Source organism: Lolium perenne, chromosome 7 (genome assembly GCF_019359855.2).
Source record: "Lolium perenne isolate Kyuss_39 chromosome 7, Kyuss_2.0, whole genome shotgun sequence".
Classification (NCBI taxonomy): Eukaryota; Viridiplantae; Streptophyta; class Magnoliopsida; order Poales; family Poaceae; genus Lolium; species Lolium perenne.
The window spans coordinates 240,873,501-240,888,654 of NC_067250.2; the positions used below are offsets into that span (position 1 = coordinate 240,873,501).

The 15,154-nt window shown below is 45.5% G+C and overlaps 1 protein-coding gene across 1 annotated transcript; it reads left to right on the forward strand.

Annotated features, from left to right (window-relative positions):
- The first annotated feature begins 12,915 nt into the window (after positions 1–12,915).
- Positions 12,916–14,103, forward strand: LOC127315536 (peroxidase P7-like). The gene is made up of 3 exons (XM_051346016.2): positions 12,916–13,247; positions 13,323–13,514; positions 13,600–14,103. Exons 1-3 carry the CDS (start codon positions 13,038–13,040, stop codon positions 14,101–14,103), a joined length of 906 nt encoding a protein of 301 aa, XP_051201976.1. The 5' UTR covers positions 12,916–13,037.
- The last annotated feature ends 1,051 nt before the right edge of the window (positions 14,104–15,154 follow it).

Below are 15,154 nucleotides of genomic sequence, written 5' to 3' on the forward strand. Positions count from 1 at the left end.
ATGTGTAGGAACCCTAGATATGTATGTAATCATATTCTTATGTATGTATGTGTGTGTTGACACACTCGATTTCTTGGAACCCTAGATACATTCTCATGTATGTGTGGCTCATATTTGTTAGTGAAACCAAAATGGCTAATGCATTAAAATGCATTCAAATGTGTTACATATGCCTAGTATTTGCGTAGGAATAACTCATATTGGTTAGGAATGGCTCATAATATGGTGTTTTATGTAAACATGTAGGATGGTGTATCTCATAGATGATGAGTATGACAAGGATCACCGGGCTTTTCATATGACGGAGAAGAGAATGGTTCTTCACCCCTTGAAGATTCGTTACCATGGCACAGTAGATATGGCCTATGACGAGAGGTACACGAAGTTCATCCAGCCTACCGGTCTTCTCCCGTTCATCACGCTTGTAAGAGGGGGGGGGACATGAACGCCGCGGCACTCACCGCCCTTGTCGACCGGTGGAGGCCGGAGACGCACACCTTCCACTTGAGGGCCGGCGAGATGACCCATACTCTTCAGGATGTTTCCATGATATTTGGACTTCCTATTCAGGGCGAGCCACTGTGTATGAACACAGCTTCTGATGGGCGAGCCACTAGTACATCATCTATATTGGCATGTGCTCACTCAAATTGTGTATAATATGATTGTCACAGCGGTCCGAGATCCAAAAAACAGTTGAGGAGTGCGAGATTATTTGGGATCAGAGCCATAAAGATGAAAAGCCTATCGGATCGTTGCGGTATTTCATTAAGGTATGATCACCAACTTTGAATGTAAGCTATTATGTGTAGGATAACGTTGCATAGAAAACAAAAATTTTCCTACGGCGAACACGCAATCCAAGCCAAGATGCAATCTAGAAGACGGTAGCAACGAGGGGATATCGAGTCTCACCCTTGAAGAGATTCCAAAGCCTACAAGAGGAGGCTCTTGTTGCTGCGGTAGACGTTCACTTACCGCTTGCAAAAGCGCGTAGAAGATCTTGATCACGATCGGTTCCGGCGCCACGAACGGGCAGCACCTCCGTACTCGGTCACACGTTCGGTTGTTGATGAAGACGACGTCCACCTCCCCGTTCCAGCGGGCAGCGGAAGTAGTAGCTCCTCTTGAATCCGACAGCACGACGGCGTGGTGTCGGTGGCGGTGAAGAAGTCCGGCGGAGCTTCGCTAAGCTATGCGGGCAATATGGAGGAGAGGAGCTTGGCTAGGGTTTGGGAGGGGTGGCCGGCCACTCTATGGGGGGCGGCCAGCTTGTGGTCTTGGGGTGGTCGGCCCCCTCCCTTGGCCCCTCATTATATAGGTGGATCCCCAAGTGTTGGTGTCCAAGTCTTCGAATAAGACCCGAACCAAAAACCTTCCAAAAGAGGGGGAAACCTAGCCCATCTAGGACTCCCACCAAAGGTGGGGTTTCCACCTCCCATGTGGGGGGGTGGCCGGCCCCCTAAGGGGGAGTCCACTTGGGACTCCTCCCCCACTAGGGCTGGCCGGCCATGGAGGTGGAGTCCCATGTGGACTCCACCTTCCTTGGTGGTTTCTTCCGGACTTTTCTAGAACCTTCTAGAACCTTCCATAGAACCTTCCACGACATTTTAATTCACATAAAATGACATCCTATATATGAATCTTATTCTCCGGACCATTCCGGAACTCCTCGTGATGTCCGGGATCTCATCCGGGACTCCGAACAAATATTCGAACTCCATTCCATATTTCAAGTGCTACCATTTCAACATCCAACTTTAAGTGTGTCACCCTACGGTTCGAGAACTATGCGGACATGGTTGAGTACTCACTCCGACCAATAACCAATAGCGGGATCTGGAGATCCATAATGGCTCCCACATATTCAACGATGACTTTAGTGATCGAATGAACCATTCACATATATTACCAATTCCCTTTGTCTCGCGATATTTTACTTGTCCGAGGTTTGATCTTCGGTATCACTCTATACCTTGTTCAACCTCGTCTCCTGACAAGTACTCTTTACTCGTACCGTGGTATGTGGTCTCTTATGAACTTATTCATATGCTTGCAAGACATTAGACGACATTCCACCGAGAGGGCCCAGAGTATATCTATCCGTCATCGGGATGGACAAATCCCACTGTTGATCCATATGCCTCAACTCATACTTTCCGGATACTTAATCCCACCTTTATAGCCACCCATTTACGCAGTGGTGTTTGGTGTAATCAAAGTACCTTTCCAGTACAAGTGATTTACATGATCTCATGGTCATAAGGACTAGGTAACTATGTATCGAAAGCTTATAGCAAATAACTTAATGACGAGATCTTATGCTACGCTTAATTTGGGTGTGTCCATTATATCATTCATACAATGACATAACCTTGTTATTAATAACATCCAATGTTCATGATTATGAAACTAATCATCCATTAATCAACAAGCTAGTTAAGAGGCATACTAGGGACTTCTTTGTTTGTCTACATATCACACATGTACTAATGTTTCGGTTAATACAATTATAGCATGATATATAAACATTTATCATAAACATAAAGATATAAATAATAACCACTTTATTATTGCCTCTAGGGCATATCTCCTTCAGTCTCCCACTTGCACTAGAGTCAATAATCTAGTTTGCGTTTGTAAAGATATAACACCTTGGCCTTCCGGTGTTTTATCATGTATTGCTCACGGGAGAGGTTTTTAGTCAACGGATCTGACACGCTCAGAAACGTATGTATTTTGTAATTCATTTGCGTCTCAACGCATCACTCATTTCCAAATGAGTCGGCATTAAATATGTTTGGTCTTCTGGTGGAACCTTAATTCCGCGGTCTGAAATATGTCACTAATATTGTCATACACAATATAGCTTCAAAGTTCTGATTCCGTCGGAACTACACCATGTTCTCAAAGAACCTCTTGACTTAACATCCTTTGTCATTGTCAAAACAATGACATACTCTGCCTTCTTTTGTAGAATCCGTCACAATATTTAGAACTCTTCTAAATCTAGCATAGACAACTTCTAGCTCATTGTGCTACCTTTTAAAACAACACTTAGTCTAATTTGAGATTGAAATTATATTTTATATGTGACAAAACCAATATCGGTGTAACACCTTACAGCGATTTGTTTGTCATTTCTTCATACAAATATATATATATATATCCTTAGTTCTTCTAAAGTACTCAAGGATATTCTTACTGTCGTCCCATGATCATCTTATGAATCATTCCGGTATATGCTCATAACATTTTAGAGCACAAGATATCTGATTTTGTACATTTTATTCGTGATCTAAAATCACTCATGTGTTTTTACTCATCGAGTGTCAGATACACTCAAATCTTGTTAAACCTTCACATGACAAGAACATTTTCTTAATATTTCTATATTGAACTATTTCAATATCCATTCTATGTACTTTGACTTAAACTTATCATGTGTTTTAATCTATCTTCATAGATCTTGACACTAAATATGTTTTAGTCCATATCCTTTCATTGAAGTTAATTTTCAATGAAAATTTTTAATCAAGTATATAATTACATTATTTATAACCAACTATATGTCACCTACATAAAGTATTATAAATGTGTCTTAGCGCTCCCACTTAATTTCTTGCAAATGCAAGCCTCTTCATCGTCTCTGATGAAATCAAAAACTCTTTGACTATTTCATCTGGTGAAGATTCCAACTCCGTGATACTTACTTCATTCAATTGAAGCTTGTATACCTATCTAGTATTCCACGGACCAGCAAAACTCTTGGTTGTATCTTGTATACATACTTCTGTTAAGTAGTGTATTTTGCCATCCTACTAGCATATCTCATAAAAGAAATATGTAGTGATTACTAGAATAATCCACATAGACTATAAGCATTGCTACGGAAGATCTAATCTTATCGTATTCAACTCTTTGAACTTTGTCGTAAACAATTTTTCGACAAGTCAAGCTTTCTTCAAGGATATTTCATCCAAGTCTATCAATTTCATAGATCCATTTACTTTCATAAAGTATTCATCTATCTTGGATTTCATGGCGCATGGCCATTTTAACGGAGTCAGGGCCCATCATAACTTCTTTGTTTGTAGTTAGTTTATTATTGTTCAAAATCAATCCTTTGCCCACAAATCTTTTATTTGATCACAAAGTAAACCATACCTACAAGGTTCAATATGTACTTCGATCTCCATGGCTAAAACACTTTGTAGTCATGGGAGCCATGATCGTCGTAGCCGCTTCCGAAACCAATTCCAATGCTGCGCTACTCTGATCATTATGCTCAGGTTCATAAACCTTATCAAATTATATTGTCCTCCCACTCAAAAACTTCACTAGAAACAATTTCTTGGAAATAAGAAACATTGACAAACACTTTTGTCTTTGTCTCGTGGGAAGAATTCCCAATTAAATCTCTGGGATAACCAACAAAGACATTCATCCGATTTTGGTTGAAAAATCTTAGACCAAAATTTAAAGAAATGACTATTAGGGTTTATACCCATGCCATAACTTGTATGGTGTCATTTCATCGGATCATGATGATGCTCTATTCAGTGTAAAAGCGGTAGTCACTAAAGCATAATCCACAAAAATATAATGACATCAATATTTTATCTCATCATTGACCCAACAAGTATTGGATACATCTCTTGGATACTTCTTCATCACTATGATACTCCAAGAAACGTGAGTTGTAGAACAATTTCATAACTCTCTTAGATGTTCGCTAAAACTCGTAATTCAAATATTTCCACCATGATCCAATCATAGATATTTGTCTTTTCTATTACGATGATTTCCACTTCATGCTGAAATTTATTTGAATCCATTCAAATGTTTCAAACTTTTCCTTATTGAATATATCCACATATATATACTCAATTCATTGTTGAAAGTTTTCATGAAGTAGAAGAATCTCCCGCACACAACTATGCCCAGTGAACCACATACATCATCATGTATTTTTCCACTAAGTTAGTTGCCCGTTCAACTCTTGGCCTATGAACGGTATTTTAGTCATTCTCTTTTTAGAAAAGATTTGCAAGCGCCAAATGATTCAAAAATCAAATGACTCCAAAAATCCATTTACATGGAGTTCCTTCATGCGTTCCTTTCTAACATGACCTAAATAGCGGTTCCACAAATAAGTGGAATTCAAATCATTTGCCTTATGGCATTTTAGCGTCAGTGTTATGTATGTGTGTTTCACCATTAAGATTTATAATAACTTATCCATCATACATGGAGTAATGTCATAATTTGAACAACTCATTGTTTTCATTTGACCAGAGCAAAATAACAATTATTAAGTTCTTTATTATAAATTCTAAGGGCTAGATAGAATGCCAACGACGAACATAATAACATTTTATTTTGTTCCAGACGTGTATTCCTATCATATTCCTTGTCAGTCACTTAGGCCATTGTATTCTTGTATTGTGTTGTTTTGTATGACACTTCATACCAACCAATATAGTACTAATACCCAAGAATTTCATAGTGTGACCTAACTAGGAATACAACCATAACATGTATATCATTTATATACACCTGAGCTAGACTTTTCTAGTCTTTTCTTTCTTTCTGCCAAAATATCTTTTGCAGTTTCTCTTTTAGTTTTCCTCATTATTCAGAAAAACACTTCAACATCAATAACTTCTAGGTTTGTTGGTCTAATACCAATAACCTTGAGGTTCTTATTTTGAAGTTGATCATCATATGACAAGTGTTCTAGATTTCACTATTAGTAACTTTGTAATACGATGAACAATTTCACTCATAATTTTATCCATCAATTCATGACAACTTTCTGAGACCATGTCTCAGACATGCTAGGCTCATAAAGTTTAACCTTAGTATTCGCATGTGCAAATCTGGCTTGCACCCGTTGTATGCACACGTAGAATCTATCACACCCGATCATCACGTGATGCTTCGATACGACGAGTCTTAGCAACGGTGCATACTAAGAATGATAACTTCATGGATATGCGAATATTGTTAGTGCCCCAATAGTTGGAGGATTGTGACGCCTGGCGTCTTCAACCTTCATACATTCCCATAAAACTTATGAGTTTATGTAGTCTCACCAAATTATATTCTATCATCTTGCAATAAGGTCTTAGATATCACATATATCTCATACCTTGATTATTTCTGAAAACTAAATTTTCAGCTCCTTGCTTTTCAAACAGATTTGAACTTCAAGTTTTACGGAGACAAGATAACTTTAGTTACTAATTGAATCCATAGCTCTTTGAATTAACAATGTGAGGTTTACTAAAAGCTTGCAGTAGGACTTAATCAATTCTTGATTCTTTAACAATACGGTACCAATCCGTAAAGTTTCTTGTCAGATTTTAACAGTATTTCTATCTCAATTACAAGACTAGCGCATAGTAGTAAACGGATGCCAATACTACAAAATTAATTCAAAATACTACTCAGACTATGTTTAAGATAATTAGTTCATGTTTTAATCTAATTACTAATGAACTCCCACTTAATACAACATCCCTCATAGTTGTTAAGTGGTACACGATCCAAATCCACTACACCAAAACCGATCATCACGTGAGATGATGTAGCTTCAATGGTGAACATCAACATGTTGATCATATCATCTATATGACTCGTGTTCAACCTTTCGGTTTCCGTTGTCCCGAGGCCATGTCTGTACATGTTAGGCTCGTCAAGCAAACCCAAGTATTCCGCGTGTGCAACATGGCTTACACCCGTTGTATGTGAATCGTTGAATCTATCACATCCGATCATCACGAGATGCTTCGAAACGACGAACTATTACAACGGTGCATACGAGGGGAGAACACTTTATTATCTTGATATTAATGTGAGGGATCATCTTATAATGCTACCGTCGCGATCTAAGCAAAATAAAATGCATAAAGGATTAACATCACATGCAGTTCATATGTGATATGATATGGCCCTTTTGTCTTTGCGCCTTTGATCTTCATCTCCAAAGCACGGACATGATCTCCATCATCAACGGGCATGATCTCCATCATCGTCGGCGTAGCGTCAAGGTTCATGACGCCGTCTTCATGGTTGTTCACCTCATGTAGCAACTATTACAACTACTTTGAAATACTACTCAACATGAAAATTAAAGACAACCATAAGGCTCCTGCCGGTTGCCACAATACAATAATGATCATCTCATACATATTCATCATCATATCATGGCCATATCACATCACCAAACCCTGCAAAAACAAGTTAGACGTCTCTAATTTGGTTTGCATATTTTACGTGGTTTAGGGTTTTCGTGTAAGATCTAATCTACCTACGAACATGAACCACAACGGTGATACTAGTGTTGTCAATAGAAGAGTAAGTTGAATCTTCACTATAGTAGGAGAGACAGACACCCGCAAAGCCTCTTATGCAATACAAGTTGCATGTCGAACGAGGAACAAGTCTCATGAACGCGGTCATGTAAAGTTAGTCCGAGCCGCTTCATCCCACTATGCCACAAAGATGCAAAGTACTCAAACTAAAGATAACAAGAGCATCAACGCCCACAAAACCATTGTGTTCTACTCGTGCAACCATCTATGCATAGACACGGCTCTGATACCACTGTAGGATAACGTTGCATAGAAAACAAAAAATTTCCTACGGCGAACACGCAATCCAAGCCAAGATGCAATCTAGAAGACGGTAGCAACGAGGGGATATCGAGTCTCACCCTTGAAGAGATTCCAAAGCCTACAAGAGGAGGCTCTTGTTGCTGCGGTAGACGTTCACTTGCCGCTTGCAAAAGCGCGTAGAAGATCTTGATCACGATCGGTTCCGGCGCCACGAACGGGCAGCACCTCCGTACTCGGTCACACGTTCGGTTGTTGATGAAGACGACGTCCACCTCCCCGTTCCAGCGGGCAGCGGAAGTAGTAGCTCCTCTTGAATCCGACAGCACGACGGCGTGGTGTCGGTGGCGGTGAAGAAGTCCGGCGGAGCTTCGCTAAGCTATGCGGGCAATATGGAGGAGAGGAGCTTGGCTAGGGTTTGGGAGGGGTGGCCGGCCACTCTATGGGGGGCGGCCAGCTTGTGGTCTTGGGGTGGTCGGCCCCCTCCCTTGGCCCCTCATTATATAGGTGGATCCCCAAGTGTTGGTGTCCAAGTCTTCGAATAAGACCCGAACCAAAAACCTTCCAAAAGAGGGGGAAACCTAGCCCATCTAGGACTCCCACCAAAGGTGGGGTTTCCACCTCCCATGTGGGGGGGTGGCCGGCCCCCTAAGGGGGAGTCCACTTGGGACTCCTCCCCCACTAGGGCTGGCCGGCCATGGAGGTGGAGTCCCATGTGGACTCCACCTTCCTTGGTGGTTTCTTCCGGACTTTTCTAGAACCTTCTAGAACCTTCCATAGAACCTTCCACGACATTTTAATTCACATAAAATGACATCCTATATATGAATCTTATTCTCCGGACCATTCCGGAACTCCTCGTGATGTCCGGGATCTCATCCGGGACTCCGAACAAATATTCGAACTCCATTCCATATTTCAAGTGCTACCATTTCAACATCCAACTTTAAGTGTGTCACCCTACGGTTCGAGAACTATGCGGACATGGTTGAGTACTCACTCCGACCAATAACCAATAGCGGGATCTGGAGATCCATAATGGCTCCCACATATTCAACGATGACTTTAGTGATCGAATGAACCATTCACATATATTACCAATTCCCTTTGTCTCGCGATATTTTACTTGTCCGAGGTTTGATCTTCGGTATCACTCTATACCTTGTTCAACCTCGTCTCCTGACAAGTACTCTTTACTCGTACCGTGGTATGTGGTCTCTTATGAACTTATTCATATGCTTGCAAGACATTAGACGACATTCCACCGAGAGGGCCCAGAGTATATCTATCCGTCATCGGGATGGACAAATCCCACTGTTGATCCATATGCCTCAACTCATACTTTCCGGATACTTAATCCCACCTTTATAGCCACCCATTTACGCAGTGGTGTTTGGTGTAATCAAAGTACCTTTCCAGTACAAGTGATTTACATGATCTCATGGTCATAAGGACTAGGTAACTATGTATCGAAAGCTTATAGCAAATAACTTAATGACGAGATCTTATGCTACGCTTAATTTGGGTGTGTCCATTATATCATTCATACAATGACATAACCTTGTTATTAATAACATCCAATGTTCATGATTATGAAACTAATCATCCATTAATCAACAAGCTAGTTAAGAGGCATACTAGGGACTTCTTTGTTTGTCTACATATCACACATGTACTAATGTTTCGGTTAATACAATTATAGCATGATATATAAACATTTATCATAAACATAAAGATATAAATAATAACCACTTTATTATTGCCTCTAGGGCATATCTCCTTCATTATGTTCGGGTGGTTTTGTAACCATGACTTCCATGACGCAGAAAACTGCACGGAAGATGCGGCGGTTAGCCAACTTGCTAGGTTGCCGCGAAGGCGAAATTGCGGGTACGTCCTCTTCTGAAGAGGCAGAGGTATGGACTATTTTGTTGCTGTCAAGCATGTGCTTACTAATTTCAACTTTTGTAATCTCATGTGTTCATGTTTGTGAAGATTCCTGACGACACCATTCTGAGTCAAGGCATTCTGAGTCAAGGCAAGAAGCAAGCCACACGGTCTGCGTACCAGTTGAAGCCAATGGGCAAGGCTCCAAACCGTTACACTCCGAACGATTATGTCAACCGAGGAAAGAAGGTTGTGATTGAGGAGGATGAGGAGCCGACGCAGAGATCAGCTTTGAGGAGGATGAGGAACGATGAGACGTCATCTTCAGAGGAGGAGGAGGAGGAGGAGCAGGAGATGCAACAGCAACAAGAGCAACGGCAGCGGACGAAAAGGATGGCCGTACGGAAGCAGCCCTTGAGGAGGGGACGTCGAGGATAGATGGATTTGCTACGTTTTGTGAACTCTAGATTCATTGCTACGTGTTGTGAACTCTATGTCATTTCGAACCATCTCGTCATTGGTACGTGCTGTTTGAATCTATGTGCTACGATGTGAGCTATGTATATGATGTGTGTATGAAATTGCTATTGTTGTATTGAAAACTGCTGAAATAAGGTAGGAATTTTCATGGTTTAGCACAAGTCAACGTGTGGCGTCCTTTCCATGGGCGCCACACTGTGTGTGGCGCCCATGCCATGGGTGCCACACATGTCAATTTATATGTCGAAAACATCCAGGGGCTTCGGACGCCTGAGACTTAGCCGTTTTGGCGAGCCTGTTTGTGTGGCGCCGGTGGCATCGGCGCCACACAAATAGGCTCGCCAAAACGGCTAAGTCCCAGGAGAATTGTCTTACAATATGTTTTGGGAAATTATAAGTGGATGTGTGGCGTCGATGGAAACGGCGCCATACATCCTGCCACGTCAGAGCGGAGCACACATCAGCGTCGACTGGGCCACATCGGATGGGCAAGTGGTGCCGCCGGCGCGGACGCCACACAGTGAGGTGTGGCGCCGATGTGAGGGGCGCCACACAAAAGGGTTACATGGGTTAAATAGTTTGCGCGAGGGCCAGTCTGTGCTTTTCTTCCAGAAAAGGGTTATTTTTGTGTAAATCGCCAGCTACCTGCCGCTCGAAATTTAGGTCGGCTTACGGCTGCATATGAACCCGCTAAGCGAAAATATGTTTTAAAATATTTAAAACATTCAAAATAAATTTTGCACATACATTTTTACATTCTATGTTTGGACACAAATTTTCGGGAGAAAGAACATCTTTTGTGTTCCATGCAAAAAAGAAAATTTGATGCTGCAACATCACTATTCTTGTGATTTTTTTTGTATTTTTACATAGGCCACATAAAATGATTTTTCCAGAAATTTATGTGAAAGCACAGAATATCAGGATGTACAAGTGAAATTATATTTTAATATTTTAACATTTTGTTTTTTATTCAATTTCCATAATAGCTTTACCTATGAGTCAAAACACCAGCTCCGCCTAGGCAAAATCCTTCGCCCCTCCCATATGTTCTTCATTTTCGTCAGCCTTTATAGGACTTTCATAACTTGGTGAGGCAGACTTGAAGTATTGAACCAACGAATCATTCACCGGTCCCTCCCCTCCCCCAACCCTCACGGGCCGCTCGCGTGAGCGGCTCCGGAGGCCCCAACCTTAGAAGCCATAGGCGGCATCGACCTGCTCCCCCCGGCCCCGCCGCCGATGCCGGCGGTGCTCGGCCTCACCCGACCGTCGAAGACGGTGGGTGGTGGAGGTGCACCTCATACGCCCCCTTCACGCGGAGGCGGGACATCACTGGAGTTGCGAGGTGGTGGAGTGGAGCAGTCGACAACGCGGGATATCGGAGGACGTCGCCGACGCACGACGGAGCGTGAGGAGGCGCTGCTGATCTTGGCATGGAAGACATCAACAAGGGGACGAGGCGGCAGCGGGGGGGGGGGGGAGGGGGCTTGCAACGGTGCAGTCTAGAGGTGGCGGTGCAAGATCTCGTCTTGGGGGCGGCGGCGCGGAGGATGCCTAGCTAGGGTGGAGTGCCCTGGTGCATTGGCCGCCTGCCCATATGTTGGGGACGAGTAGCAAGGCCTCTCGGTGGTGCAAGTGTGGGAGTTGGAGGTCGGGCGGCTCGATCTGGGCCTTCTAGGGCCAGATCTGGGCTTTTGAGGGCTGGGCCATCGGTTGGCTGTCGCCTGGAGTGGGTGTGCCGGCGCAGACGTCCTGGAACTTGCGGGAGGTGGGGAGTTTGTTGTTTTGCTCTGTCGAGGGTTGCGCTGCTGGCTCGAGCAGTCGTGTTGGAGGCCATGGCTTTGCAAACACGATGATAAGAAGGTGCGGTGGCGATGGTGCGAAACTACATGGACAATGGGTCCCTAACCTCGGAGGCGCAGTGACAAGCGATGCTACGGATGAAAGTCCAGCCTAACTTGTTGGTCCTGCAGCAACGACACCAGCGGGTGTCGTACCCCTCCTTGGAGGCGTCGCCGAGGAGTGACAACGTCTCCTACGCTCTCGTTTGGTTTGATAGTTGCTCCTGAGTGAAAACCTGGACCCTTCGGATTGGCGTGATGGCGGCGTCCTCGACGTCGTTCCTCTGTTGGGCGTTTCGTGTTTGGAGACACAGCTTTGGAGGTCTTGTTGCGTTTCTTCTGGTGCTCGCCGCTCTTCGAGGTTGACTGCAGGGGCTCTTTCGTGTTGTGTTTGTTTTGTCGATGTGACTATCTTCAGATTAGCCAGTGTGGAGCTTGTACTACGTGTGATAGTCTTTTTGTACTCAAACATCTGCCTTTTATAAAGATAAACTACGCCTTTGACATACTCTCTGACAAAAAGTCCTGAACCATCATTGTCTTAGATATTTCAACACTAACCACAGTAATACAAGCATAATTTTATTCTTGTCGTGTCATATCTCAGCTCTCAACGGATGGCGCCCACTCACGTTCAAATCTAGAGTTCTTTTTCTTGAAAAATCATACAAACGCAGAAGTTTATCAATACAAACATACATTTACCCCTATACACGGATCTATACATTTACCCCTATAAACGGATCTTGCGAAGCTTCGCACCCCACGCAAAGACATAAAGAAAGCGAGGGCACATAAATGGTCTCGCTCTACTTTGTTCCCCAAAAGCGGGGGCAAAGAAACCCATCATGATCAGCTGATCGATCGCCGGCGTTGGATGCCACACGCACCGTGGTGCGCCGCGCACAACTGCAGACATGCATTCTCGTCAACAGGCCAATCACCCGGTGCGCCTGGAGTACAGTACTAAAACGATCACCAGCTGATCGAGCGCTATAAATACAACATCAATAATCCTACACCTACGGGATTTTTGTTACGGGGTGGTTTTACGGGATGAGGTGGATGAACGTGGGTGGTGCAAATCTTTCTCCTCCCATGATTTGTCTCTCTTGCGACATAGCTCGATCACATCCACCGCTGATGCTGCTCTACGACGGTGTATGCTCTGTTAAATAGTGGCCGGCTAATTAACAGACCGCCCGGCATGGGTTTCTTGCTTGCCAGGAGCTACATTGTTGTTGCTGCAGTCTGTGTGGTTCTTCCTTGCCATGCGAAGCTCTCCACCAAGTTCTATGCCAAGACATGCCCGAACGTGGAATCCATCGTGCAAGCGGTGATGGCGCCGGCCGTCGCCGCAGAGCCGCGGATGGGCGCGTCCATCATTCGGCTCTTCTTCCACGACTGCTTCGTCAACGTCAGTCCATCGCATCTGTCCTCGCCTCTGTTGTCTGTCTATCTAGCTTCGAGCTTAATTACCACGCTTGCGCAGGGATGCGATGCGTCGATCCTCCTTGACGACACGCCAACGTTCACCGGCGAGAAGAACGCCGGCGCCAACGCCAACTCCGTCCGCGGGTACGAGGTGATCGACGCTATCAAGACGCGCGCCGAGGCCGCCTGCAAGGCCACCGTCTCCTGCGCCGACATCGTCGCGTTGGCGGCCCGCGACGCCGTAAACCTGGTGAGCGCATGCACACACCCGATCGTACCTTACAGCTCGCAACGGCAACGTGTTACTAACACCAGCCAATCTGCACGCACGGCAGCTCGGGGGGCCGACGTGGAGCGTGCCGCTAGGCCGGAAGGACTCGCGCGTGGCGAGCCAGAGCGCGGCCAACGCCAACCTCCCGGGCCCCGGCTCCAGCGCCGCGTCGCTCATCACAGCGTTCGCGGCGAAGGGGCTGTCGGCGCGCGAGATGACGGCGCTCTCCGGCGCGCACACCGTGGGGCGGGTCCGCTGCCTCTTCTTCCGCGGGCGCATCTATGGCGAGCCCAACATCAACGCCACCTTCGCGGCGGCGCGGCAGAAGACGTGCCCGCAGACCGGCGGAGACGGCAATCTCGCACCGTTCGACGACCAAACGCCGGACACGTTCGACAACGCATACTACACGAACCTCGTGGCGCAGCGTGGGCTGATGCATTCGGACCAGGAGCTCTTGAGCGGCGGGTCGCAGGACGCGCTGGTCAGGAAGTACAGCGGCAATGCTAAGATCTTCGCCGGCCGCAGGGACGCCGACGGAGGTCAGGTTGAACTGCAGGATGTTTAACTAGGGATTCTTACTGGGGGTACTCCGTATTACGTACTGACTGTTTGTGACTAACAACATCAGTTCACAAGCTTCATGTGATTATTTATGACCCGCAGACACGACCATGATGAGGGTTAAGCCGATTATGCTTAACTAAGGATTATATTCTCCATTTATTATGGCCGTTCCCTTCCCTTCGTCTACAGAGGAGAGGGGCGATTTTCTGAAACCCACCCGGTCAACCCACCTCGCCGCCGCGGATCCGGCCGTTTCCTCCCCTCCGTCGGCTGCTCCGGCAGCGGGAGGGTGGGGGAACGCCGGATCTCGGTGTGTATATAGTGTAGGGCTTACTAGGTCTTCAGCCGGCGGCGTTGGGGGGGCGGCGGCGCTGCCGGTGGTGTGTTGTGCAGGTGGAGATCTTCCCCTTCGACGACGGCGCTCCGGTGGAGCTCCGAAGTGGATCTGCTGCCTGTGTCGCGCTCGCAGCTCTGGGCAACTGTCGTGGGCGACTTCCCCGCGCCGGAGTTCGAGGACGACGACTTCGGCTTGTCAAGATCTGGATCCAGCTCGTGTTGAAGCAAGCGTGCGTTGTGGCCGGAGGAGGAGGATGGAGGCTCCCCGGAGTTCGAGTTCCGACGACTTCCCGTCCGCCTGGGGACATCTGCCGTTCCAAGGATTGTGTGGCGATGCGGTGGCGGCGCGCCGTCGGTGCGTTCTGTTCCTCGTCGGTGGCTTCGCTTTACAGAAGAAGGACTTGGTTGTAATTTTGTGTTTCGTGGAGGTCCTTTCTGTATTTGTCTTGCTTTAATGATATGGCTGTTTCCTCGCAAAAAAAAAAAAATCTCCATTTATTATGCATGGCCGCCTCATAATCGGGATGTGCAATTATGCCATAAAAAAGTCATTGTGATCTAGGTACTGACGATATGACCAGGTGTGAAACCAGTGTATCGTTGCCTATTCGACGGTACCTCGGAGGAGGGATCCTCACGAGGGGGAGAAGAAGTAGGGGCTATAGGGCGGAGAGTCCCCGGGACGGTGGTACACAATTTATCCAGCTTCGGAACAC

Coding starts and splice junctions, on each gene's coding strand:
- LOC127315536 (XM_051346016.2), top strand. CDS start 13,038: ATGGGTTTCTTGCTTGCCAGGAGCTACATTGTTGTTGCTGCAGTCTGT. Junction 13,248..13,322: donor TCCACGACTGCTTCGTCAAC/GTCAGTCCATCG, acceptor ACGCTTGCGCAG/GGATGCGATGCGTCGATCCT. Junction 13,515..13,599: donor CCCGCGACGCCGTAAACCTG/GTGAGCGCATGC, acceptor CACGCACGGCAG/CTCGGGGGGCCGACGTGGAG.